Consider the following 27,543-nt stretch of genomic DNA (forward strand, 5'->3'; position numbering starts at 1 on the left):
CACAGCAAAGACTTATTCTCCCAAATTGTCAGCTTTTCTTAAATGAGTTTTTTTTTTTTTTTTTTGCACTCCCATGACAAAGCCTCCGCGATTACTTTCCCAGGCGTCACTGATAGGCCCCCAAATAGCCCGAGTTAACACGTCTAGCTTAATAAATGCACTAATTGCACTCCGGTTTATGTACTGCTCGACTCCGGCTGTAATAGAATTCGCAGTAAACCCGTCTTCAAAGGCGGCGAGTTAGTCAGCGAGCTCTGAGCTCGTGGCGGCTCTGCCAGCCGGGTGTTGTTTCGGGTTTGGGGAAAGCCGCTGGCAGAGAGCCAGATGGGGTTTTTTGTATGCGTGTGTGTGTGTGTGCGCGTGTGTGTGTGTGTGTGTTTTTTTTCATTCAGCCAGGTAGGCACTGAACAGCCTGAGCCTGGCCTGGCCCTCCACCCCCAACCAAACTAAACTCAAGCAGCAGCAACAACAACAACAATGCCCGGGCCTCCTCATCCTCCTCCCCGCCAAAATAAAAACGTGTCGGCATTCCGCTGTCCTCCCGCTCGGCCCAGAGCCGACATTTGTCAGGCTGAGTCGGTGGCGAGTCCAGACAGACAGCTCCCGCTGTGCCAGCTCTGATTCCCCCCCGACACACCTCCTCTAAGGCGGCGAGAACGCCAGATTATATCACTCATCTGGAGCAGTTTCTTCTCCCTCCCTCCCTCTCGCTGCACTCCGCCTTCATCGTCCGCCGGGCCCCTTTTTTCTGAGGGTTTGAGCAGCTCGCGCTCCGCGGCGGCTAATCTTCACATCCAGAATGATGAGCCACTCAAGGACGCCCTCTTGAAGCTGATTGAAGCTCATGATATCATTGGGAGCCCTGGGAGATTTTCTCCGCTGGGGGGGCGAGTACCGGGCCCGGCGCGCCGGCCCGCCGCGCACCCGAGAGCCGCCCCCTCTCCCCCCCTTTGTCCCGCAGCGCCCGAAAGCCGGCCTTTCAAAAACCGCTCACCTCGGCTGCCCCCTAAAGACAATGGCTCTACCTTCTCCGCGAGGAACACACAAAACAAGACGCTCCGGCACCAGATGAGAATAATAAACGCTTTCAAGTGGGCTCAATCTCGCCGAGTGAACAAGCTGCAGCTCTGCCCCATTTCAGAGCTATTAACCTCCTGAGCCATGAAGAAAGGGAGCCCAATTTTAAAAACCGCTTATTGTGGCCCGCCAGCCCGGGCAGCACTCAGACACTGGGAAGAAAAGACTCGACTGTTTTAGGCCTCAGTGAGCAAGCGAGAGGGACACACAGAGACTGAAAGAGATTAGACAACAGGCCGGCGGCGAGTATTGAGTCTACACACATAGCTGCCAGGACCACGGCTGTTTTCTTTGTCAGCGGCCGAGCCAGCCGGTGGACTTCTGGTGCCGAGCCTCCGTTACGTTCCGAAAAAACGGGCAATGAATGAGACGGGAATGAGAGAGGAGGAGGAGGAGGATCGTAGGGAAAGATTTTGGTTGCCGTGTGGCGGGGGGTGGGGGGGGTGAAGGCCGGGTTGTTTCCAAGAGAGAGATTAACAGGAAACACTGGCACCATTGTTGATGTGGGTGTGATGTTCCCCCCACAATGCAGCAGGGCCTGTGAGAGAGGGCGTAAACTGGAAGGAGTCAAGGTCCTCACAGGGTTGTGCAGAAACACAAGACGTTGAATCGAGGCAGTTCGGAGTGCGGGCCTGCGAAAAAACTGTTTGGTTTTCAGTGTAATTTGTACTTGATGTGAATCGGAATGCCGCTCATTATTTCCCAGTGTTTCTAACGGCCGTCTCCTTTCCCCCGTGTTTGCACAGCACTTACAGAACCCGGCCAACTTCCACTCGGCGGCCACAGAGCTGCTCGACTGGTGCGGAGATCCCCGGGCGTTCCAACGACCTTTCGAGCAAAGTCTCATGGGATGTCTGACGGTATGCAAACAGTAATTATGGTTTTTCCAATTTTTAGGAGAGGTGAGCAAAACAGTAATTATTATTATTTTTTGGGGGGATACTTAGGAGAAAAGACTGGTCTCCACTTCTGATATATTTTTTTCATTTGGTACATAAATTATACAAAATTGTTCCTTTTAAATCGGGTTGAAAGCCGCTCATAGCCGGCTTTAGTCTCACCATGTCTGTTTCCAACATTTATCCAAGGCAGCTGCTCAGGCCGTAAGGGACCAGTGACAGAGGTTAAAGTCCTCGTCACCCGCTGCTTCTCTCCACTTTGTGCTCAACACACACACACACACACACACAAATGAAATAAAGAGGCTGGAACAGGACTGTGGGTACCCAGTCACCCTTAGCTATCACCAGTCAGTTCACCGTCTACCGTTTATCGATCTGGGCTCAGGGCCCGAGAGCTGGCCAGCACCAGGTGTAAATAACACACACACATATGCACTTACAGACACAGTCACATGTGTGAAAGAGGCTTTAAAGGAGAGAATGGAAAGTTTCACGCGTCTATCGCTGACATCAGCCTTTGAAGCGCCGGAGGAACATTGTCCCCCGGCTGAAGTGGTAGCGTGAGCAAACAGATAAATGCTCATTAATGTGTAAATCACAATAAAAGCCTCTTAGAGGCAGATAAAGAGCTATACAATAGATCCCTCTCAGCATGGGGGAGAGCCGGGTGGGGAGGGAGGGGGGGGGGGTTCCATCGGGTGAATTATTTCATCGGACTCAGAGAGCAAACGGCTCCTTATCTGGAGAATTACAGCGTGCAACAAGTTCTCGCATTCTTTCAAGGATTTTATCTTTGTGGCTGAACTTATAACAAATGTGTGTGTTGGTTTGACAGTGCAGACAGACATCGACTTTTTCGGTTTCGGCTCTAACGGGAGCGATCTTTCACACACCAAAACCCTTTTCACGCAGAAATAAACCACACAACCCGCTGCTTAGTTTTCCCTCCAGCAAATAGAAAAGCACCCAGAGCCCCTCTCACAGTCACTGTTCTCATACTGACGGCAATATGGGCCTGGATGCGCGGAGGGAGATCAGGCCGAAAACGGCTTATGAGGTGAAACGCTTAAATCCGTGTTGAATCCTCTGACGCCGGCCGCCTGCCTCGTGCAAAACTCACTCACGCAGGAAATTAAACGATTGACAGCGGAGAGGAATCGACTGTTTGTCGGGATCGACACGGTTTGCATGATGCGGCTCGGTTGAATAGATTGTGTTGTGAGCGATTTATCCCCGGGCAAAAAAATAAAAAATCTTCATAACAGCTTAAAATAAATTTGCTATGATTAGGCTACGTTTTATATTGTCGTCTCTTAACTACGGGTGGTAATCGAATGAACCCTGTTTATTGACATAATTCCCACAGTGTTTCTTTCATTTTACTTGGGACTAAGGCACTTTATGATCCCTGCTTGCTGTTATGTTGGCTCTCTAAAAGGCACCCCAGCCGACCTTGTTAACAGTAATGTGTTGAGGTCAGAGGGAACAGAGGAGTTGCCATCTGTAAGCAGATAAAAGCAAAGGGCTTTCCTTTCTAATAAAGATTTACCCCTGTCTCCTGAGTCCTGTGTAACGTCACTCAGCGTCGCCTCTAACGTATTATATTAATGTCCTGGAGGCTCCCGCTCCATGCGCCATAAATGTTCCACCTCTTTTTAAAGTCATTAGCACAAAAGCAGTATGAGAGCCACACCGCTGAGGACAGGCTCCTCTCCAAATTGGAGGGAAGAGGAGGAATGTTAATTTACTCACTTGGTTTCTGCACTGTACTCTGAAGCAGTCACTTTATCTGTGTCTCCACAATACCTGTTGTCTGTTTGTCTTGACAAACTCCCTTCACTTCTGGGCCCGAGCGGGCTTCTTTGATGACGACCTTTCAGCGGTTTGGCGGCCTCGCCTCTCGTGGGGGCGGACGCAGTCGCCGGACTTGTCCTTACTGTGGACCGCTGGAGCGATCCAGACTGCAGGCTCCACATTAATCTCACCATGTTTGTTTTCAGTGCGTGTTTGTCTAAAGGAAAAATGTTCAGTGACCGCGGTGGCTCATAATACTAGAAAAGTGGAAGGATTAAGATGCCTGAGCTGTGGCTCACTGTTGATTGAGCGTCAATATCTGACCAGAAAGCTGGACGGACACACACGCAAACAGATACATAAATCACTATTATTGTAATTAAATGATGTATTTAAAATGGCATCTTGATTGCAAAACAGTTGATCCAATGCCATTTTGAAAGCGCCTAAAGAATGCCTCGCCCTTTTCTTTTTCCCAGGTGGTGAGTCGCGTCGCTGCTCAGCAGGGCTACGACTTGGATCTGGGCTACAGGTTGCTGGCCGTGTGTGCCGCCAACAGGGACAAATTCACTCCCAAATCTGCAGGTAAGACCCAGCGGCACTTTGCTAAAAATGCCCCGCAGGCGCATGCTTCACACGTCGACCCTTTTGCTGCGAGACGGAGGCGAACGCAGTGCGCATTGTTCTTCACGCTGCAATCATCCACTTTTTCCACGAAAATGAAGCGCTTTAAACAAAGCGCCGTGTGGCTTCAGTTGTGATCCTTCATTACTTCATTGCGTGGATGCACCGCGTAGCTGCTCGGAATGGGTCATTACGATGTCGGGAGAAAATCTCGTAATTACACTAACAAGACTCGTTCATTTGCATATCGCTTTGTTCTTGCCGGCGCTTAAAAACACACCGTGGAGGTGGTGGCATGTAGGTTTGCGGCCGCAGACATCACGCTAAAAGCCCACGGAGCATTGTAATGTCAGGTATTTTTAGTCTCCATTAAACATTAATGTGCTATCGAGATGAGCTGTCCGGGTGGCGGCCTCACAAAAAACGCTCCACCAAAGGTAGAGAGAGAAAGAGTGAGCAGTAATGTTATCCTCAGACATTTATCTATCAAATCCAACACCCCCCCCCCGACCTCCTCATACCTCCTCATCCCCACCTCCCACGGTTTCTGCCGGAGCGGCCTGCTCTTGTGCATTTGTCAAAGTGAAATGTGCAGAGGCGGGAGAGAGGCGGGGGAGCGATGGATGGCCGGGGAGGTGTCGCTGATGTGTGCTGGACCGCTCACTCTGCCCTACGAAAGCCTCAGACAGCCGGTCAGAGCGGAGAGGAACCCTCGTTTCTGCCCTCACATGAGCAAACATTCTCATTAAACGGTTTGGTTTCCAAACGTTGTTTCAGGTTTTTATCAAAGAATTCCTCTCACGAGACGCAAGTTTGTTGCCGTCTTCTGCGCACACGACCCCGTGACGTGAACATCGCTCCAGCTGAATATCCTCTTTCAGCTGTGGTGGGGAGCATTTTGTCGGGAGGAACTTAGGCGGTCAGACGGACGTCGGTTTAGGATATTGATTGCTGTATTTCTCTCTCTGTCTGTGTTCCTGTGTCGGGATAATGTGATTGTTCTCCAGGCATCGGCTCGCACTGGCCGGCTGCCTGAGCCCGACTGACAGTCAGAATCATCCTCAGGCCCGCTGATGGTTCTGGGATCTAATAGAAGACAGCACTGGGTTTCAGGAAAAGCTGTTTATGCACAGCGGACAAATGGGAACTCTAGTGTAATTCTGCGGGCATGGGGTTGGGGAGGGGGAGGTGCGGCCAGTCATCAAATGAGGAAGGAAGGAAGGCAGGCTGTCTGGGTGAAAAGCAGATGTGACTCAGGGCAGATCTAACTCACTGATCATCCTTCTTACCCCTCCTTACAAGGACGTCTCTCTGAGGAAGCAGATGGGGGGGCGGGCGGGGGGGCAGATAGATGGAGACAGAGGGGACGTGATGCACACTTGACTAAGACGCATGCTCTCATCATGCATCAACAAGGTTGCAGAGAGGCTTTTTTCTGCTCTGTTAGATCTGTCTGTATTGTGTGTGTGTGTGTGTGTGTGTTAGTGTGCACACGCATAAATGTGTGTTAGATTGTGCAAGCCCAGCACAATCTCCCGACAGCCTGCATGGCGACAGAGGGCCGCGCGTCTGACACCCGAGAGCCCAGGCGAGGGCCGAGCGGTCTGGGATGCTCTCTGCGGGCTCCTCAGGGGAAGACGCAGACTCTTAAGAGTGCAGATCCATCACGCCGACCCTTTTCGTAGCATTAGTTAAAGAGGAAATTCATGAAGCAATTATTGCCCCCCCCCTCCTTTTTCGTTTAACACTTTGACAGCTTGAGATTTTTGCAACGGTAACACTTAATTTAGTAGAAAATTAAACCGGAAGCAAATAAAGGTATGACCTTCGGTACGTAAGTTAGAGAGGCTACTAAAAAATAAACAGTGGAAAAAAATATTCTCCATCTCAAATTTTAAAAATAAGTGCCTTCAGTTGAGGTAAACTTTCACTTCTCCCAACAATAAATCCGCTGCCCTGTGAGACCTGTCGAGCGCATCGGGAGGAGATTTTCAGCAACGCAAACTGCTGCCGAAGAGCTGCGGGGATTGTGACCCTGCACGGGGGCCTTAAGGATTAGCGTGCTGCTCTAATCTGGAATCAGCCAGTGAAGAGATTTATCTGCTGTTAGGCGAGCTAGCATTAGCACTGTTAACGCCGTTAGCGAGTCCACGCTCTCGAAAAGGAGCAAATCACAGTTTTCTTTGGCTTTTCGGTGGCGTCGCACTCCGTCCAATAGTGGATTCTTGAATCTTCTTACGAGCCGCGTACGTTCTCCTCGTGATGATTTGTGGTCGTCGGCAGAACTTACGGCCGAGAGGCTTGTTAGAAATTAGGTGAGCTGCTGACCTACTAACACACCAAACCCTAATAGACTTTGAGCTGTTTCGGGCTACCGTGAAGTTCAGCAGACATATAATCAGATTAAGCAAATAATCTCTCGAGGGTTTCAGCCTTTCCTTCGTCTGAATCCGTCACCGTTGGAAGCGTGGGCACCAGTGTTACACCTAAATAATTGTCATTGTGACAACATCCTATTTATTTTACCCTTCTCGACGATGTTAAAGTTCAAAGCAGACGAAAGTAAAGCGTGACTCAGTTTGTGTGTTGTGTTTGCAACATGACTTGACACGCTCCGGATTAAAGGTAGCTGCTCCCTGGAATGATCGCTATGTTCTTTGAAACCTATTTTTAATGTTTTGAGTCAGGTTTCTGCTCGCTGTTCATCCGCCCCGCTCAAAGATGAAACGATTCAATCACTCTTAGCGTCACATGTCATCGGAAAGGTTAAGATTCAACACAAGTGGCGCAGACTTATTATGATGCCTTTCCCCCTCTTCAGCTGATTAAGTGTTTGAAGAAGCTCTTTGCTCCGGGTGGCTTGTAGATTCCCCACACACGCTCGCATCTGACATTACGAGTAAACGGTCCCCAGCAAGAACAGCGTGATTGTCAACGCTCGCTGCGATCTCAGGACAGCAGCCACTCCGCTGCGTCGACAGGGACAGAAAACTTCCAGGGTGTGGCTGTAACTCCCGCACAAACACACACACACACCGCTCACAAAAACACTTTGTGTAGACTAATTTCCCAGTGTGGGAGTGCCACACACGCACTCATTTGTCACCTATCTGTCTCAATTCACTTGATTGATTTTCTCACCCTGTCTTTCTTTCCAGCTTTGAGCTGCGTGTGTAGAACTAGAGGAAGGTGTAGGCATCCTTTTGTTACTGACCCAATCAACCTTACAGACTTTTATATTTGATTACTGCTGAGTAAGAGCGGCGGGCTGAATTATTAACAGGAAAAGGAGTTTATTTTTAGCGGGCGGGCCTCTCCTCTGACATTCTCCAGTGGTTCGCCTTAGATGATGAAACCTCTTTGCAACCCCAAACTACCCCTCAGAACTTCCCTGTCAAGTTTATAGGAATAAGGCTCATGGGGAAATGCTTATTAGGGCAGCTGCATTTGCTGCCGCTGGCTGATTGGGTCCTCTATCACTTGCTACTTAATTGGTTTGGTTTACACAGTTGCAAGTAAATGCATTTTGGTAATATCCCAGCGGTTGCACTCCAAACACAGGAGACTTTGTTCTTGTCAAAACCGGATGAGCAAAGGATTTAAATCCGCCTTTTGTTCAGGGTTGAGTTATCTGGCACCCACACCTCAGGACTCAGACCCCCCTCCCCCATCCAATCATCCCCAGGGGGACTTTCCGATAAAAACCCTTTTCAAGACATATTTCTGTCCCAACAATGGCGTCCGTTGTTGTCTCTGATTCCATTCTGCGTGGGCCACTTGTGAAGCCGTTGATGACTGAGCGCGTTTGTCACACAAAAGACGGCTCCCCTCTGATGTCGCGAGGCCAGCGGGCTTCCCTGCTCCGCACCCCCCCCACCCCCCGCTGCACATCTCAAGGTGAAGACAGAGGGAGGACGACAACGTCTCGGCCCTGTCCTGTTTCCTGACCAGATGAACTCTGATTCACACCTCATCGGGGCTCCTCCCGAGTCTCTGATGTGTCAGTTGGATTTACAAAGTGGCCTCTAATGAAGACGAGGGGACGTTGTCAGGTTACATTGTTCCACAGGCCGGAATCCAACCCTCTGATTAAGCCTTATATGTCCGCCTTAATAGATAGAGCTTCACATCTCATGCTTCCGTCATCTCCCACTTCCTCGCTCACGTTTGGGTTTTTCTGTCAGCTAAGCTCCACCCAATCTGAATTTTAGTTTCCTTTTTTTTCATCTTTTTTTTTTTTTTACCCCCTTCCTGACACACTGTCACAATATGCATGCGTGTTTCTGTTTGCATTGTCTTACGTCTGTGACGGCAGCTTAGAGAAACGGGGCAGCGGCGCGCTGCACAGACTAGGCGGAGCACATCAATAACAGCACGCTCACGACAGAGGTGAGAACATCTGGAATATCTTGCCATCTCTGTCTCTGCTCCTGTTTGTCTGCGTCGCCTCGCCGTCTTTATCGCTTCCGCTCATCCTCCCTCCCTCCTCGGCTGTCTCCTCCGCTCCCCCTGTCTATTTCTCTCCCTCTTTCCCTCCCACCCATCCTCCCTCCCCCTGCAGTCTCGAGAGTGTGTTGGAGCCGGTAGCAGGTACAGCAGGAGCCCATTAGTGCTGAGCCCCGCTCTGATTGGATGAGCCGGAGAAACCGGGAGACTGCCTCTGAATAATTGATGTGCATTGTGCAGAAGCTGGACAAGGGGAAACGACAGATCAGAGAGCAAGAGAGTAGAAGAGAGAGCAAAAGAAAGGAAGAGATAAAGACAGGGGAGGAAGTGAGTGGGTAAGAAGGAGAGGAAGAGTGAGCAGAGTAACGGATATGTGCAGAGAGTGAGAGTGATAAGGCGCAGGCAGGAGGCTCGGAGGCAGCGAAAGCTTTGAGAGTTGCCACTGGCCTCTGCGGGAACTGGAGCATTTGTGACACTTGGGTCTTTTCTCTGCACTATGAAGGGAATAAGATGAGATGTGCAAGGACTTTGCTTGGCTCTGGGTAAGTGTGTGTGTGTGTGTGTGTGTGTGTGTGTGTGTGTGTGGTGTCCATGTGTGTAGGTCCACACAAAGCTACCTGGTATACTATCTGAGCAGGTTTGCATGCATGGGGCGAGATCAGGGGTTAGCGGGGCCATTAGAGGGGACACAGTTAGAAATGTAGTGACTCAAGCAGAACTTTTCTTGTTTTCCCTTTTAAAGTATCTAATATCTTAGTCTGCAAAGGTTTTCATTTCAACTGCGCTTTCAGGTTGCAACTGTTGTTTAGGCCGCACATCTATCTTTTCTAGTGTGGTTCAAGCACTGGTTGCTCACACAAGACGGGACCAGGGCAGCGCACCACGGGTTGACCTAAATGCTAACAGGGTTATTCTGTGTATTGGTGGCTTTTTGGGGGCTAAAACTCTGGGCTGTGTGAGTGTTGCGGCCTATGTGGTGGTAATGTTTCGGTCTTTGTGTTTTTGTATCGCGGTTGGACATTTAAAGAGATCGGTTTGGGTATTACAGTGGGATCGTAGGTCAGGCATGGGGTCATGGGAATGCTGGATTTCAGCAGGTAAAATAATTACTTGGTGCTCACAATGATGGAAGAACAAACAGTTTTAGGCTTTGTCCGTTTGGATACGGTTCCTTTTCAACATTTCACTCATGCAAATGACATCATGACTCCACAGTTCAGTCCGTTCAGCGGCTGGGCAGCGTCACACGTTCGACAAACATCTTCCCGGGAAAAAAAAAGGGGCACTATTCCACGTCGGTGTCAGTGTGTGCGCTTCTATGTCAGTAGAAGATGACCCACTTTTCCACCGTGGATCTGTGAAGCCTTCAACCTGTGCTCTGAGCCGGAGCCTGCCTGCATGTCCGCTCGTTAGCAGAGAGGGGAGGGGGAGCGTAGTCATGGGAGCACAATGTAGTCAGGCAACACACAGGCCCGGCTCCTGTTGTTTCCCTCCGTCGGATGACGTTTAAAAAAAACCTGTGGTCCTCAAATGGGCGTCTCGTAAAAAGCGAAAAAAACCAAACAACAACGCTGCCTTCGTATGAATGAGCAGCGGGCCATTAAGAGCGACGTGACGCCGCGGGGTGTACAATCAGTGTTCAGCCTTAAAGCTGACCACTTAATGACTCCCGCAAACGGAAGCTGTAACACGATACGGCTTCCAGCGAGCTGTCGCGGAGGTGCAGCGCTTCCTGTAAGCCCGAGCAGGGTGTCAACCGCTGAAACCGTCTGCATCCTCAACATGGCAGTCACTTCTTCCTCACTCTGTGGCTCAAGAGCTTTGCTTGTGTCTCTTATTTCACATGTGTGTGTGTGTGTGTCTGTGTGTGTGTGAGTGCTGCCACCGGGGCTGGTTAGTGACTCATTTGTGACATTTGACTTTGGACTTTACGTTAAGCGGCCCCCACTTTTTTCTTTTCTCTTTTTTTTTCTTTTTCTTTTCTTTTTTTGTTGCGCAACTTTTTTTTTTTTTTTTTGTGAATCATTGCCATGCTCGATAATCCCTCCCACTGAGGAGCAGGTGACAAAGCCGAGACGTGTCAGAAAGGTCGCTTGAGAGGGCGGGATGAATTCCTGGGATGGCAAACGGATGCTGGGTATTGATAGCAGCGAGGGTGGAGCTCTCGGCGCCCCGGGGCCACGCTGTGTTCGCGCAGGACGTGTTTCAGGAAGCACCTGTTAAATTCCTCTGTCTTGTTAATCACTTCCATATCTTATTAGTGAGTCCGTCAAGGTGCGCTGGCGTCGCCTCACGGCCGCACCTCAAGCAGTTCTCCCGTTTGCACGTTCTCAGCCGGAATCACTGTTTTCTCAGACTTCTTGATTTGTGTTTTTCGCCCTCTATGGTTTCAACGAAGGAACGGCGACGTGAGACTAAAACAGAAGCGGAGACGAGTAGTGTGTCTGTTTATAATTAGCCAATGTGATATTTACCAGTTCCTCTCCAGTGGTGAGAAGCCGCGCGCGCTTGATAACAACAGTTCATTCACAGCTCGCTTTCCTGCGACGCTCTTTCTCGCCGTGCGAGGCACTCGGCTGATTGAGCGCACACTCACAAAGGGTGCGTCTGTTCACTGGCCAACGCACACTTTTTATCCCCTTACATTTGTGTAACCCTTTGTTCTTTTTTAGTACGTATGCTTTTATCCGCATAGATGTGCTTCAATGTGTACGTCCGTTTACCTTCACATGCGTACGCGTGACTCAGACGTGGATGATGCGCGGTCACGTGCAGGGTCATTTGTGCGTGTTGTGCCAGTTGTGCGATACAGCCCCCCCCCCCCCCCCCACATATAACGTTGTAAATTAAATTCCTTTTTTGGCGTTTGCACCATTGGTCCAACTTCAGTGACGGAAGACTCAGAAGACTCCAAAGATGCCGTATAAACTGTTGGAGACCTTTTTATTTTAAACAGAAATACAATGAGCCGTCCTTATGCCAAGAGACTTTACTGGGAATGAGGAAATTCAGCGAAGGGCCGCCCCCCCCTTTTTTGTTGTTACTTCACAGAGGGAGTTCTTTAGGATGTAAGTGTGCTTTGAGATTATAAATAAATGTGTGAAAACGTTCTTTCCTGAGTACACTTGGAAATGGATTAAGTGGGACACAAGCTTTGCGTCCTTGTCCGCTCTAGTCCTTAATTCATTGCATAGAAGCACACAGTAAGAGTAAGACTCATGAGACTATTTAAACCCTCTATAAATGCTATGGTACGACATGTTAATCTTAGCACCAAGCCTCAAATCAAGCTCAGTTGGACTAGCCCCGACCCACAGAACAAGAACATGTAAGAGGCCGTGTTGTTGTTGTTGTTGTTGTTTTTGTGGCCACACGCGACACGGGAGAGCTCCGACATTCCCCACTCCACTCCAACATTTTGCACCTTTAGTCAGATCCAGCCGTCATACTGCATTATGTTTGGTGTTCATGCTGATTCTTATAACTTTGCCCCGTTTAAAAATGTGTAATTTGAACCCCACAGAAACCAGCACCTGCAGGAGATGTCAGAGTGACTCAGGTAGAGCTATTCCCTCCCTTCTGGGCTGCAGCATCTCTTTGGCTTGTGACCCACACACATCCCGGGGAGGAGGGGATCTGCCCACTCCCTCCATCTCCACCTGTCCTCTGTCTAGCATCCTTCCATCCATCTTCTCCCCCCCCTCTGCCCTCGCGTCTGGTTGTACCGCCAGAGTTCGTGGAGGAAATTCTGTCGAACCAGCCCAAATCCGAAAAAAACGGGAAAGAAAAAAAAAAGGAATATATACCGTATGATTAATTAACAAAGAGAAAGTCACAAAATCAAATGACACAAAAGAAGACATTTGAAGTTGGAGGCTGTTCCCGATTTTGAGCATTCGGATCCTCGGGAACAGTTAGTTACACTAAAGGCCCGGTTTGGTTGAGTGTGATTTCTGACACAGAGCCGTCTCTCTGCAGGGCATGTTTGAGTTGTTCTGCCTCTAAGCTGTTGAGACTAAAGCCCATTTGATATGCTCTTCTCTTGGAAGAAGTTGGCTGAACAGAGAGGGGGCGAGAGGGGGGATATCATCGACTGCTTAAATGGCTTCCATTACACTTCTGCAAAAAGCATGACTTTTTATTTTCATTTTGCAGGGTTTGAAACGTCCTCCATATTCGTCTTTTGCATAATATTTTGTACCCGCACAGCATAGACCTACCTGCCAGTGTTTTCCAGACGCCTGTCTTTGATATCTATTATGAATTGCTTCTTTGTTATCATCCCACACATTGTCTCAGAAGGCTTCTATGTCAAGTGCTGCAGTGTTCATGCTGAAAAAGTGTAATTTCTCCATGTAGTATTTCCTCCCTTGTCTGTCTTGTTATCAACACAACAACAGAAGAGCTGCATGCACAGTATTACATGTCTCTATGGAAGCCTGGCATGTCCAGCGATGGTCATCAGAACAGACTTTTTGGGTCATTTCAGGACAAGAGGCAGGAATTTGCGACGCTTCTGAAGATTTCTCTTATTGAAACTTTTCAGCACAACGCTCAAACCGACTTGGTTAGCGCTGTAACTGAAACCCTGAAGTTTAAACCGTGAGCATTCACAGCAACGTGCTCAGGTCTCAGTGAATATGGCAGCCGATGCAGCTTCGTGATGGATCTTTTTATCATTCAAACCTCCTCCGTGCCATACAATCTTTGCTTTGTGGGATCACCCAAAGAAATGAGGCTGCAATGTTATATAACAGACATTTTATGTCACGCTTAGTTAGATTTAAAATGTGTAAATCCAAATTTGTGCAACTTTAGCAGCAAAAGTTGTATAAATAATCGGAATGTGGCATTTGCACTAAAGCAGTGGTGGACTTTTTTTTCTTTTTTGATATATATTCCAAAATTGAACTGTGCTTGGCCCGCTGCCTTTTCAACACAGACGCTGTCATCAGCTCCAAAACGACTGATGGAATGCAGGAGAGAATAATATCCGTAACGGCCGTTTCCCGCTCACTTCATCGCTGGCACTTGACACGCAGTGGCACAAAATGAGGCCATTTCATCAGAACTCATCGCTTCTCTAAAGGCCAATTGCTTTGCAGAACTAAAATGATTCTTCCCTATGTGGCCACACTGACACATTTGGTTCAGCGATCCACGTCCGAGAGCTGTCCGGCACACTGACGCTGCTGGCCTCAGCGTCTCCTTTGCACGGGTTTAACTGCCTCGGTAAAGGGCACAGCGGTGCATGTGTGTCTCTTTCACCTCGCCAGCCCCTCGAAGGGCTTCACACTTAAATCATATCATGTGTTTATCAGCAAAGTGGGGTCGCCATCATCCACTCAACACGTTGGTGTGCACATCTTTTTTTTTTTTTAAATGTCCCAGCATCAGATAGTCTGCTGGCTTTTTACCACACAAACACACCCTCGCTGCCCTCATCGGAGCTCATAGTAATTAGCATTGGGGCTTCCTTGTGAAAGAGGACTTGTACAAACACTGTCATTAGTTAATGGGCCTTGCAGCCTGTTACCGGGGCCTTTCTGGCTCTCTGCGCTGCTCCCGGAGGGGATGAGGTGAGATGAGAGGCAGCCGTGGTCCCTGCTACCAGTCAGCCGTACAGCAATAAGCTCAGCCTCCGTGAGGAGGCCCCATATGTCTCGGGTGTTATTACCCAATTAAAAGACACGGCTTCTGAGAAACGGAGCTGTGGGGAGCGGGTCATCGCTGTCTCGCTGCCGGCAGAGGAGGGAACAGACTACTGGTGAAGGAGAGGAGCGGTAACGTTTTTTGATGTCTTTTAACGTTTGACTTCTCGCATTTTGGTGTCTCTGTTTGCTGTTTGGAGGTATGAATGGTGAGATTAGCATAGGTGAGCTCAATAACCACATTTAAATGGGATCAGTAGCTTCCATCGGAAGGCAAACTGCATTGTTGTAGTTGTGATTTTGGAAGTACTCATGAGAAATATTAGATCCCGCTCCAAACCCTCAGTGCTCGGCAAAGGTGCCCTTAAGGCAGCGCTGACCGTACGTAACTATTGCATCAAAACTTTAATATTCGAGCCGCATGCTGAGTTGCAGCCACTTTGTGCGAGGAGAAACACTAACATCATTTCCCCAAAACGGTGCTATTGCTCGCTTTCATCTCGCCTGTAGCAGAATTTGCTCATTATGAGCAGTTGCAACCGCAGACAATCTATTTCAACGTTGTAAATCAATACCTTGTGATAGAAGTTCTCAGGAAAAAGTCCGCAGCTGTCCCTTTTTTTTTTTTTTTTTTAACATGCTGCAAAGGTTTATTAAATATTGTCAAAGCAACTGTTCGTTGACTGTGGACGCCACCGGTGTGACGGCGCTACAGAGCGAGTAAGGTTTCAGCAAAGAGCCATTAAGTAGCTGCCCTTGGCTTGTCTCTGCCACCAGGTAGCTGATGTAGCCTTCAGCAGAAACCGCATGATTTAATGGGACTGAAATGCGAATCACCGGCATGGATGAAAAGAGGGAACACAAAAGAGGTGTAACGAGAGAAGAGACCTTGCTTTCACTTGTTGTGTTTAAAAAAAAAAAAATTTTTACTCGACTGCTCCTAACCTGCATTAGTTTAGTCTACAAAACCTCTTAATTACTAATAGTGTAGACAGATTCAACGCCTTCAACTCCGAAGTGTCTGCGAGTAACAATGGGTGTGTACAGTGTGTGTGAGCGTAACGTGATTAAGTGCGAGGAGCATGGCAGCATAGTTGCGTCTGTGTGATGGTGTTGGCAGAGGTTTGTAACCCGAGGGATTGTGAGGTGAAAACAAGGTCGCGTGCACCGTACTGGGCCCGCTAAATATGCACGTGGCCCGGAGCGCACCCGCGCTGTATTATGAATGACTGCTGGCCTTGGCAGCTCGCTGGCGTCGGTGGCTCGTTGCCACGCCGATATGATAAGTCACCACTGCTCTCTTCTCTCCTCTGTGTGTGTCTCTCTCTCTCCCTCTCAGAGCAACTCCATCACTGGTGCTTGGAGCTGATCTTTAGGTCTAAATGGAGGGTTTTCCAGTTGAAGAGACAGTCCCTCGGTGCAGAGGTGGTGATTTAGTGGGGAGATAAGCGCCCCGTAATGGCAGGGTGGAATAATTCCTCTTTAACTAGGAGGCTCGGCTGTCTCCACCCGCCAGAAGGAAATGTTACCGCTCCTCTGCTTTGTTCTTCATTCCTTTTCTCTCTTCTTTTTTTCTTAGCCTCTCTCTCTCCTTTCCTTATGCCTTTGGACTCTCCTCGTGACTTGGTTGGATATTAATCATTCCGTTGTCAGCGCGAGCAGTTTAGACTTTGTGTACCTTACTTCACAAGTTACAGATGGCACAACTCACTCATTTTTTCTATTTTCAGTCATGTTTTTATTTTAATTAGATTTACTGGGGACTTGGACAGCAGTTGTTGTTTGTGGCCTTGTAAATCCTCCCAATTTTAATGCTGATTCCAATGTCCCGCGCTGTTTGAACATAACAATCTCTTCAGGGCAGAAACATTTTCAAAAACTACGTCTTAAAACCCCAAACCCGGTAACGGCTCTTTCTGAAAGCTGATGTATCTGGGTCTACGAGGCTAAAAATAGCGTCGCTTAAATTATTGAATTAGGCAGTGAACGCTGTAACCTTTCTTTTGTTGGTTCGTCGAGACAACTTTCTAAATCAAGAGGCAGCGTGTTTGAAAAAGCCACAGAACTCTGATCGATTCAAGAACGACAAGTTGATTGGCGTCGGGGAATAATATAATTGGCACGGAGCTGTAAAAAAAATATGACTCGCCTTCACGAAGAGGACGAGAATGCTGCTCAAAGATGTGAGAGGACACGCAGCGTTTGGAGGGGAATCATGTAGTGGTGATGAGTGGAGGAAGTGACTGAGAGTGAGGACATTATTTCCCACATAGATTGTATCTGTAACCCTGATCACGCAGTCGCTGTCTGCCTCTCACGCTCCATTCGGCCTCTTCCTCTCTGTGGCAGAAAAAACTGGGAGGTCCTTTGTGCTGTTGAGAGGTTTCAGTTTATATTTTACACAGCAGGTAGAGATGATGTGATGTAACTGTTGTGAAATCCGCTCAGGCAAATAATCAATGTAGGTTTATTGAGTTAGGCCGCCCCCTGCAGGCGACGGCGACACCTGCAGGCCGGATGGCTCAGGACGCTCATTTGAGAAACATCTCAAAATGGGACAAATCCAGTTGTTTTTTCTTGCTGATCACTCACACATAAACCCTTAAACACGCCACGTGGATACACATGCGCAGAGCCGTGTTCATGCAGCCCCGTGTGAGCTGAAACTAACGCATCCTGTGCATATGTGTGTGCGTGTGTCCGTGTGTTTCCGTTGCAGCCCTGCTGTCGTCGTGGTGCGAGGAGCTGGGTCGTCTCCTCCTGCTGCGTCACCAGAAGAGCAGGCAGAACGAACCGCAGGGAAAGGTTCCCATGCAGCCCAGTATGAACAGCATGAAGCCCGGCCTCACGCACAGGTCAGTGGGGAGCCTCCGTGACGTTATCTGAAGATGAAAGCGTGCGCTTATCTCACAGCAAACCTCTTTTCAATTCAGCTCAAGGTAACTGGCAGAGTTGCATTTGAATAAATGAGGTTGATACCAGCGTTTCTACCCGTTTCCTGCGAGTTATTCCCCACGACGGGATACACACCAAACACATCCGACACGTGCAATCAAATTTGTAAATAAACTGGGAAAGTGATATCACTAAATGCACAACACAGCATACGTACAGGGACAGCCACAGTCTCTAAGGCACATTTGATGAGAGTATGTTTTAGGTGGAGACGGTGTGGTGTCTGTCTACGTGTTTGTGTGTGTGAGAAATGAAAACACACTGCTGCATTACATCCTAGAGGTTTTTTTTTTCAGTTTTCCCACCAAAATTGTTTTAATGATATATTTCCCTAAATTGCAACAAACTAATTCATTAAAGCTAATTAAGCTTGTTTTAAATTGTCAGGGTGCACCAGAGGGCCAGTCTTTATTTGGCTGTTATCTTGCATTCTGTGCTTTTGTCTTACACAACCCAAGACGCAGGTTTTCCACAGTTGTGGAGCTGAGGGGATTTGGGGTGGAGGTGCATGCCGGCATGGAGGGGAGCAGTGAAGTCATGTTTTTGCAGAACATTGTGTGCTCATGCCTCGCGCTCTCAGAGTTAAGAGTCCTGTTTGCCTCTGCTGAGGATCTTGGGATAATGTTGGGCCTTTATGAGGAAATATTGAACAATTCCAAGATCCAACCTCCTAACGAAAACAAGCTGCTCTCCAGAACCAGCAGTTCGTCCCAGTCCACTGGCAACGTGCCTCTCCCCATGAGGAATCAGCTTGTTTATCATATGTAACACACTTTTGTTTAAAATTGGAAAATGATACATTCCAACTCTTGGAATCCATATCCAAATGTTTTTAACACCTTCAAATCATTCGTTTTGATCATACTTAGTTTTTCTACTGATGCATGAGGGCATGCGATTCCTCATTGGCTCCTTTGGGGTCTTTATGTGCAGCCGATAGCAGATATCCTGGCTGAAAACGTGTTTTGAAATTGTACGCCAAACATTTCAAATTGCCGAGCATTTTGGAGTGAAGGATTCCCAAATTATTCACATCGCTGGACGGAATTCAACTCTGTTGGCTTCCCATCGGCTGCTTTCTTGGCCAAACAAAACTTCAAGTGACGTTTGCCGTTTTTGTGTTTTGATCTGCTTCCCAGTGATGGATCCTTTCCTTATGACTCTGTCCCCTGGCCACAAAACTCCAACCAGCCCCCTGGGTCATTGTCGGTGGTTACAACAGTTTGGGGCGTCACCAATACGTCACAGAGTCAGGTATGTCCACGCGTGAACACCATCTAGCTGGACTCTGGTTCATTTTACAAACTCAATGGATATTTTTTGATCCACCTTTCTTTGTTAAATCCAGGTGCTCGGTAACCATATGACGAATAGCAATAACTCTATGAATCCTGGAGGTAACCCTATGGGATCAGGTCTATCTGCCAGCGGCGCAGGCCTCAACTCCCCCCAGTTCAATGCTCAGCAGCAGCAGTTTCCTAACAAAGGAGGCTCCAACCAACAGTACATGCAGCAGGGCATGTACGGCAGGCCCGGCTACCCCGGCGGTCCTGGGGGATACAGCGGGAGGTAAGAGACTGGATACAACGTTTTTAAGAACTCGAAACAATAGAAAAAAAGATCAAAGGGTTATTTAAATATGTGATCCGTCTATTTTTCACAGTTACTCTGGAGGCCAAAACCCTCCACCAGGAGGTATGGGATTGACCTCCCACTCACGTCCTCCCGGTGACTTCACACAGCCAGCCGCCGCTGCCGCCGCTGCTGCCGTGGCTGCAGCCGCTGCCACGGCAACAGCCACAGCAACGGCAACGGTGGCAGCGATGCAGGAAACCCAGAATAAAGATATGAGCCAGTATGGACAGGTACGGCACACGCCTGCCAACACAGGTTTACAGTTGTAAACCACAAATTCTGACAGAAATCTGTTATCCAACCACGTGCTCAACAGCTAACCAATCTCATTTAACGCTAAAACCTTCGGTTGGTTTTCCAGATGTGTTCTTCGTTCCAAATGGGCCCTGCACAGACCTACAACAGCCAGTACATGAACCCGTCGGGCCCACGAGGCCCCCCTGGAGGCATGAACCCCGCCAACATGGGTTCAGCCATGAACAACCCCAACATGAGTGGCCCTCCGATGGGCATGAGCCAGGCTCGTACTCCAGGCATGGTGCCTTTCGGGGCTCACGGCCAGAGGATGCCTCAGCAGGGGTATCCCGGGGGACCTCGGCAGGGCATGCCAATGCAGGCGATGAAGAGGCCATATCCTGGGGAGGTGAGTGGAAAGATCTGATGATTAAAACAACTAGGAGAAAACAGGCTCGGTTTCAGAGGCTTCCCACAGTTTCACAAGTTGTGGCGCCATAAAAACTGTACGCACCCTGCGAATAGCGTATTCTCTTCCATGTGGTGCTGAACTGCTTTCTAGTTTGCACCGAAGTCTTGGTTCACAAAAACATGCCACCCCCAATTGTGTTTGCGCCTGGAGCCCCAGCTTGTTTTCACTATTTCAGGGACACAGAGTTCTACGTGTCAGATCGCACCTAAAAGATGCTTAACCTATTTTTCTTTTTTTTCTGTAACTGTCTCTGTCCAGGCAAGTTACGGGGGTCAGCAGTACGGACCGAACAGTCAGTTCCCACCACAGCAGGGTCAGTACCCCGCATCAAACGCCTCCAGGCCGCTGCCATCTCCAAACTACCCCAGCCAAAGGATGCCGGGGCAGCAAGGCCAAGGACAGTACCCACCCGGCATGCCCATGAGCCAGTACTACAAGGTCCGTCATACCACAGCAACCACATTCCACATGCTACTCAGGGTCATTTAGGGAGCTAGAGCCTCTCCCAGCATGCACTGGGGCGAAAGGGCAGGGACAGCCAGATCATAGCACATCTGTATAACGCACATGTGTATGTTGCAATAAGGAGCTAAGTGTAATTACTTTCGCTCCGTATTCCCTCACAGCAGGAGCCCTTCAATGGTCAGAACACCAACTTCCCTGGAGGCGGATACTCCTACGGCCAAGGCAATGGGGTATGTGCTCGGTCAGGACATGCAGCAGTCTCAGTCATACATGTGAAATGAGTTGTACAGATGTTTTCATTGTTCCTGCTTTTTACAGCCCCCGAGGCCCGTGAACTACCCCCACTCCCCGGTCCCTGGGAACCCCACACCCCCTATGACCCCCGGCAGCAGTATCCCTCCGTACTTGTCGCCAAACCAGGACGTGAAGCCGCCGTTTCCACCCGACATGAAACCAAATATGACAGCACTTCCGCCCCCTCCGCGTGAGTACCCTCGGCAGTTCGGAAAACCGACGAAGCGGTTACTTTTACAGGCGGGTTCTTATATTTCATCTGGCGCGTTGTGTGAATTTTTTTCTTCCCAGCTAACGCCAATGAGGAGCTGCGGCTGACGTTCCCAGTCAGGGACGGGGTGGTGCTGGAGCCGTTCCGCCTGGAGCACAACCTGGCCGTCAGTAACCACGTCTTCCACCTTCGACCCTCCGTCCACCAGACGCTCATGTGGAGGTTCGACCACCGCACTCCACTTCTAATGTATCGTTTGGTCAAATCTTTGTGTGGAAAAAAAAACTCTCACTTGATGTTAGGGACATATTTTCTCTTTCTATGTTATTCTCCCGCGTAAGCTTCTGAAAATACCATTTGCATCACACGTCTTTTAACGCAAACAGTTCTTTGCTGGATATCGCTGACGACGCTGGTCCTATCCCGTAGGTCGGACCTTGAGCTCCAGTTCAAGTGCTACCATCATGAAGACAGGCAGATGAACACCAACTGGCCCGCCTCCGTCCAGGTCAGCGTCAACGCCACGCCCCTCACCATTGAGAGGGGGGACAACAAATCCTCCCACAAACCGCTGCACCTGAAGCACGTGTGCCAACCTGGAAGAAACACCATCCAGATAACGGTCACCGCCTGCTGTTGTGTGAGTACACGCTGTCAAGTCAATGCAGAATTACTTAAAGTGGATGGATGTAATTATTTAATTATTTTTTTTAACAGAAAGAGCAGCTGGGATGATTTCATTTAGTATGTGTGTCACGCTCGGTAGACTTTCCTGTTTATTTCCGGGTTCTCGTGTTGCTTCGCAGTCGCACCTGTTTGTGCTGCAGCTGGTCCACAGGCCATCTGTGCGATCCGTCCTCCAGGGGCTCCTGAAGAAAAGGCTCCTTCCAGCAGAACACTGCATCACCAAGGGTACGGCTCACTCAGTCTCCGTGTAGTTATTATGCATAAGCACATATTAATTACACAAGCTCCCACCACCTGCTCCTCTTTATGGTGCGCTTTGAAATAGGCACTGAAATACACCTGCCACTGTTTACCAACTAATTCCTGCCACTCTGAAACACTTTCTTTTCTCAGTTAAGAGGAACTTCAGCAGCGTGGCAGCCTCTGCAGGCAGCACTACTCTCAACGGGGAAGACGGGGTGGAGCAGACGGCCATCAAAGTGTCGCTGAAATGTCCCATTACCTTCCGACGCATCCAGCTTCCCGCACGAGGGCACGACTGCAAACATGTGCAGGTTAGCTCAGATTTAAAGGAGTGTCGCACGTCACTTGCTCGTGGGAATGTTGCATGTCGCTGTGAACAAGGGGTTATTCTGAAGCGCATTTGTGACGTTGTGCTCCACAGTGCTTTGACCTGGAGTCCTACCTGCAGCTCAACTGTGAGAGGGGGACGTGGAGGTGTCCTGTGTGCAAGTAAGCAAAAGGCTATTTTATTGTTTCAAATGTAACGATAGCTGATGATGTTGGCCACTAATGGATCATATGAAATAACTTTTGTTGCCAGTAAAACAGCATTATTAGAAGGTCTGGAGGTGGACCAATACATGTGGGGAATCCTCAACGCCATCCAAAAGTATGTTGTTAATTTGTTTTTCTGTCTTTCTCTTTCCTTCTGAGTTGCTCGCTTCACAAACTAAACACGTTCTACTTTCTGGTCTAACAGCTCAGAGTTTGAGGAGGTCACTATAGACCCCACATGTAGCTGGAGACCTGTGCCCATAAAGTCTGAGATACACATCAAAGAGGACCCTGACGGACCACTCGCCAAGCGCTTCAAGACCATGAGCCCCAGTCAGATGACCATGCCCAATGTGATGGAGATGATCGCCCAGCTAGGGCCCGGCACCGGACCTGGACCGGGCCCTTTACTTGGTCCCAGCCCTTACCCGCCACACCCTAGTCAACATCCTAGTGGCAACGGGGGAGACTACCCCGGAGCAGGTAAAGGAAAACTGCGTGGATGAATAACAGGGTCGTCAGCTCATTTAAGGGAAGAGGGAGACGTTTCAACTGATCTGTTGTTTGTCTCCGGTGCATTAAGTGTAAAAAAAAAAAGCCCCAAGGAGAGTTTTGTGCTGAACCTGGTGTAAAATATTCTAAGCTCATTGCTCTTGATAAATGTTTCATAACAGTGAATAAAAAGTGGGATCGTGTGTTTCCCCTTATGTAACCACTTTGAAAAGAAAACTTTTCAGACAAGTCAGCAAAGCCAATGTGCAGTAAGCATTTTGACGTTTTTTTTTCTGTCCTTCATCCTTCAAGGCAACAGTTACCACAGCCAAGGGAACTTTGACTTCCCTCATGGGCCCCCCTCTGGTGGTGGAGGTGGAGGAGGTCCCCCTCTGAATGACTTCGTCCATGGCCCCCAGCTCTCCCACCCGCCAGACGGCCCTGGTGGTCTCCTCTCCCAGGACAAGCCCCTCAATCACGGCATGAATGATGCAGTAAGTTGGGTTTACTTCAAAGGCTGCTTGCTTTCCACTTCCATGTAGCAATAAAGGATGTTAATGGTTAATGCATAGTCTCCCTATGCAATCTAGTAAATTCGAATTATGCTTGGATTTGTTTTTAGGTCTTAAAGTAATGTTGTCCTGTAGCATGATGTGTTGCCTTAGTTTGTCAAAGATCCTCTCTGGGCAATCTGTCATACTTTCGTCGAAAGGCTCCGTTTTTGGATCTGAACGAGGTGCAGCTTGTGCCTGTAGCCAGCGTGTGTGCTCAGTCATGCTCACATGCTCATGTCACCGTATAATGTTGCAGCTGTACGCGTCTGCTGATCACAGCCTCCATTCAGAAGGCCTGTTCCATATTATCCACGCTGGAACTCATTTCGCATTTTCCCTTTCTCTCTTCCCCTCGCATCCTCCCCCTCCTTGACACTCTCTTTGTCTTCTTTCTTATTTTTCACTCTCTCCATCTCTGTCGCTTTTCTGTCTCCCTTTCGCACCTGCAGATGTCCCATACCGATCAGTCCCATAACCCCATGCAGCAGAGCTTGCATGCGTCTCCCCACCCCGCCGGCCATTCAGGGCCGCCCTTACATCACAGCGGCCAGTCAGGGCCGCCGTTGCATCACGGCGGCCAACCATCGCAGCCGCCTCGCCAGTCGCAGCCTCAGCCGCATCAGCAACCTCAGCAGCCCGGGCAGAACAGTCACCCCCACAGCGATTTGAACTTTAACCCCTCCTCGGATGGGCAGATGGGTCAGGGAGCCCAGGATATGCCCGAACCGTCCCTGGATGTAAGTGTGTCCGCCCTGGGCACCCTGAGCTAACTGTTAGCGGCTAGCGCAGTCTGCTACAGCTGCTCTCATCCCTCTGCTGCGTGTTCGCCTTTTGTGTTTGACTCTCCGGTTGCTTCTTTTTGTGCTCGCTTCTGTGTACTTTTGGCTTCAACACTCTTAGCGTGTCTTAGCTGCAGAGATGTAAATATGTTGTTTCCTTTTATTTGGCCTTGCCACTCACTGTCACTTTCTGCCTTTTTTTCCGTAGCTGCTTCCAGAGCTGGCCAACCCCGACGAGTTACTATCATACCTGGACCCTCCCGACCTTCCCACCAACAGCAACGACGACCTTCTCTCCCTCTTTGAGAACAACTAGCCCCTCCCCTGAAGAAAACAAAACAAGCCCTCTTGCACCTACAGGAGTCGTGATTGTGTTTGACTGTCCGTCCACAGACACCTCAGCGACCTCCTATTGATACTTCAAACAGCTTCCTATGCTCACGCACGCACACACACACACACACACACACACACACACACACACACACACACACACACACACACAGTCTATGGACAGATAATGTGTGGCATAGGAGCGCGGCTCAAAAGAGAGACGTCTGTCTGGGACGTCCAAGGGAGAGAGCCGGACCGCCACTCTTCCCTGCACTCCCTTTTGTCCTCGTGTAAAGATTCCACGCACCAGTTCCACCGCCTTTGACTCTAAACACACCATTTACGGCCAGCCATGTTGGCGGGCACTAAAGTGAGATATATATATATATATACATATATATATACACACATACACATGATATGTGACTTTTTTAACAGTAAACTGTGCAGCTATAATCATGTGTAACCAACACAGAGGGGACAGGAGCCTTTGTGGGCTTTAGGAAAAGTGTTGTAGCGTTGTTTGTTTTTCATTATGAGTTATTTTTTGTGAAAAAAAACCTTGTCTTGTAAGAGTGTTTTTATCCTTTTCGAAAATGTGTTCTTCCAAAACTGGCACGTGCCATCATGCCCTTTGACTCCCAGACGTGTGTGGTAAAATGTTCATGTGTGAACAGAGGAAACAAATGCACTTTGTGCAATGCAGTGTGTGTGCGTGCGTGTACGTGTGTGCGCACGTATGGTTGCGCGAGGGTTTGCATATATTTGCGTGTCCTCTTTTGTCTGCATGCGAGCGTATGTGATGAACCGCGAGGAGCGAGTTTGAGCCTGAGGAGGGAAGAAAATGATTGAATCGGAAGAAAGACGCCACCATCCACTCTACGAGCTGTCTCAGTACTTTATGTCCAGTCTGTAGTCGTTCTAGTGTATTTATTGTAATGTTTCGCTCTTCCTCATCAAACTCACCATTTTGTCCACAAGTGCATGTGTGCCAATGGCTCCTGTTGTCTTTGTCCAGCCTAACCGTGCTTGATCAAATAACTGTCTCTGTTGTTTTATATTTATTATTTTATTTCAAATTCATCAGTTTGTGTGTTACCATCCCACTTATTAATCAGATACACATCACCAAAGTTGTCCTATGCTTTTTGTAAGTGGTTGGACCTGGATGTTATGTCGACGCAAGAGCAGGATTTCAACATCCTACAGACGTCTACAGAAGTTTCTAAATCACTGTTTTATAGAAGCGTCTGTGTGATTGTTCCTTTTGTCGTTTTGTTACTGATGAAGTGCATCTTTTTGGGAAAAACATCCTGCATGATCCAACAGTTTCCGAAGCTGTTGTGTACACCCATTGTGAATACTTTGTGACTGTACAGTACTGTACCTATCTGATAACTTACTGATAACTACATGGTACTGTATGTCTGTCAAGGACTACACACTCGCACGCACACACACGCACACACACAGACAGAATCCCTACTTAATCAGTCCGATATTGTAACAAATGGATCCAAATGCACTCACACTGGACTTATAATGAGTACCTGTGTATTGTTTCTCCTCACCTTGTGACAATGCATTGGGCAAATGGAATATTCAGACTGCTCAGCAGAAAGTTATCAAAGTTTTTATTTTCTCGTGTATACAAATGGATCAGGTTTAAATTTGGTGTTTTCTGTCTAAAAGATTGTCGATGCAGCTTAGAGGTCCAAATTTCTCAAAAACAGACTTGTGAGATTTCATCTTCGTCTTTATTTAAATTGAAAATGCAAAAAATATCCTCTCGATTGTTTCAAGGCCTGATTATTAGTTTTTGATTACAGTAGCTGGCTAAAATTTGGGAATCGTGGCTTTTCATCACATTTGATATTGCTTTAAGTTATTACTTTTGTCAGTTGTGAGTATAATTTGGTTTACACAGTTTTATGCAGTACATAAAATAAATTTAAAACATGATGTATGATATTTAACAAAAGTTCCCCCATCTGAGATTCGTAAACCATTTGAAGAACCGACCATGGATTTATTGATCTTCATAGCTGATCAAATCACCTGCATATAACAAAGTTGAAGGATCAGATGTTGTATGTGTTTTTATGTTTGTTGAAGACAATGCACTGCCGCATTGGGATGTTTTATGTCCCTACACAGTGTGTAACTGTAACTGCAACCTTTCACAAAATCACATTTAGTCATTTTAGCGACACAAATTGTGTGTCTGATTGCAGACATTTAAAATTGAATTGAGGATTTGAAAGAGAATGCAATTAATGTTGTAAAATGGAATTCTGGGGGAGACCCCCCTCCTGTTTGCATTACATGTGGAGGCTGGGGGTGGGGTCGGGGATGAAAGGGATACGTGTATATAATGTAAATGACAAATAGAGACACGTTAACAGAAATGTATTCATTTTCTCCAGGGGGAGTGTGAATAGTGTATTTAGAATTTGTAAAGCTTGCATCCTCCTGTCAGACATTGAATTTGCAAAATGAGTCTGTGTTCGATTGCGTCTGTGCAGACCTCTCTAATCACGCCTGTTCATTTATGGAAGATACTTTATGTACCCCTCAGCATGGGGTTTCAGAGAAAAAAGACATTTTTCCTTTGTGTAATATTAAACTTCTGTGTATTTCTCTATTACCTGTGTACTTTATAAAGGTGCTGCAAATTTATCAAAACCTTTTGAGGTATAATTGGGGCTTGAATACGTTGAGCTTTTAGTAGCTCTAAGCGTTGTTTCCAAATTTTCAGTTTGTAAAAATAATTTGGCAAAATATGCTATAAAAAGGTACAATCTGGGGTGATTGGCACAGCAGGTGGCAGTCGTCTCTTTGGGTTTGTACATTCGATGTGCAATCGTTTCATATTCTAAACTGGTCGGAAAGAAAGTTGTGATTTTTAGTCTTGCAAATCTGTATGTAGTTAGATGACGTGACATCCTAATATTTATCTAATAAATATGTATTCAGATGAAACACAATTGACGGCCTTTTGCGTCTTTTGACATGCAAAGTGCAACCAGCATATATTAAACCATTACATATTGCATAAAAGAGAGGAAAGGGACATTCTGCGCAACATAATCCAAAGATAGAGTACGGAACTACACGTGCATAGAATTTGCAATCCAGCTAATTTAAATACCCTTGCGTCG

At 48.0% G+C, this 27,543-nt stretch overlaps 1 protein-coding gene across 8 annotated transcripts in view; it reads left to right on the forward strand.

The window, feature by feature from the left end:
* The window catches only part of zmiz1a (zinc finger, MIZ-type containing 1a), an 83,435-nt gene extending 56,066 nt beyond the window's left edge, over positions 1-27,369 (forward strand). The window contains exons 4-24 of one of the 8 annotated variants that reach the window (XM_040177720.2): positions 1,824-1,937; positions 4,253-4,358; positions 12,367-12,402; positions 17,214-17,349; positions 18,589-18,703; positions 18,798-19,018; positions 19,113-19,314; positions 19,446-19,727; positions 20,049-20,228; positions 20,417-20,485; positions 20,574-20,739; positions 20,841-20,982; positions 21,190-21,400; positions 21,567-21,672; positions 21,841-22,001; positions 22,112-22,179; positions 22,271-22,339; positions 22,430-22,707; positions 23,029-23,210; positions 23,720-24,007; positions 24,258-27,369. In XM_040177720.2, the coding sequence (XP_040033654.1) occupies positions 1,824-1,937; positions 4,253-4,358; positions 12,367-12,402; positions 17,214-17,349; positions 18,589-18,703; positions 18,798-19,018; positions 19,113-19,314; positions 19,446-19,727; positions 20,049-20,228; positions 20,417-20,485; positions 20,574-20,739; positions 20,841-20,982; positions 21,190-21,400; positions 21,567-21,672; positions 21,841-22,001; positions 22,112-22,179; positions 22,271-22,339; positions 22,430-22,707; positions 23,029-23,210; positions 23,720-24,007; positions 24,258-24,365 (3,240 nt within the window). In that variant the 3' untranslated portion in view covers positions 24,366-27,369. Of the gene's footprint in view, positions 1-1,823; positions 1,938-4,252; positions 4,359-9,071; positions 9,386-12,366; positions 12,403-17,213; positions 17,350-18,588; positions 18,704-18,797; positions 19,019-19,112; positions 19,315-19,445; positions 19,728-20,048; positions 20,229-20,416; positions 20,486-20,573; positions 20,740-20,840; positions 20,983-21,189; positions 21,401-21,566; positions 21,673-21,840; positions 22,002-22,111; positions 22,180-22,270; positions 22,340-22,429; positions 22,708-23,028; positions 23,211-23,719; positions 24,008-24,257 lie in introns of those variants that run through there. The other 7 variants (XM_040177723.2, XM_040177724.2, XM_078104462.1 and 4 more) reach the window with 7 other exon arrangements.
* The last annotated feature ends 174 nt before the right edge of the window (positions 27,370-27,543 follow it).

This window comes from Gasterosteus aculeatus, chromosome 6, assembly GCF_964276395.1.
Source record: "Gasterosteus aculeatus chromosome 6, fGasAcu3.hap1.1, whole genome shotgun sequence".
In the NCBI taxonomy this organism is placed as follows: domain Eukaryota; kingdom Metazoa; phylum Chordata; class Actinopteri; order Perciformes; family Gasterosteidae; genus Gasterosteus; species Gasterosteus aculeatus.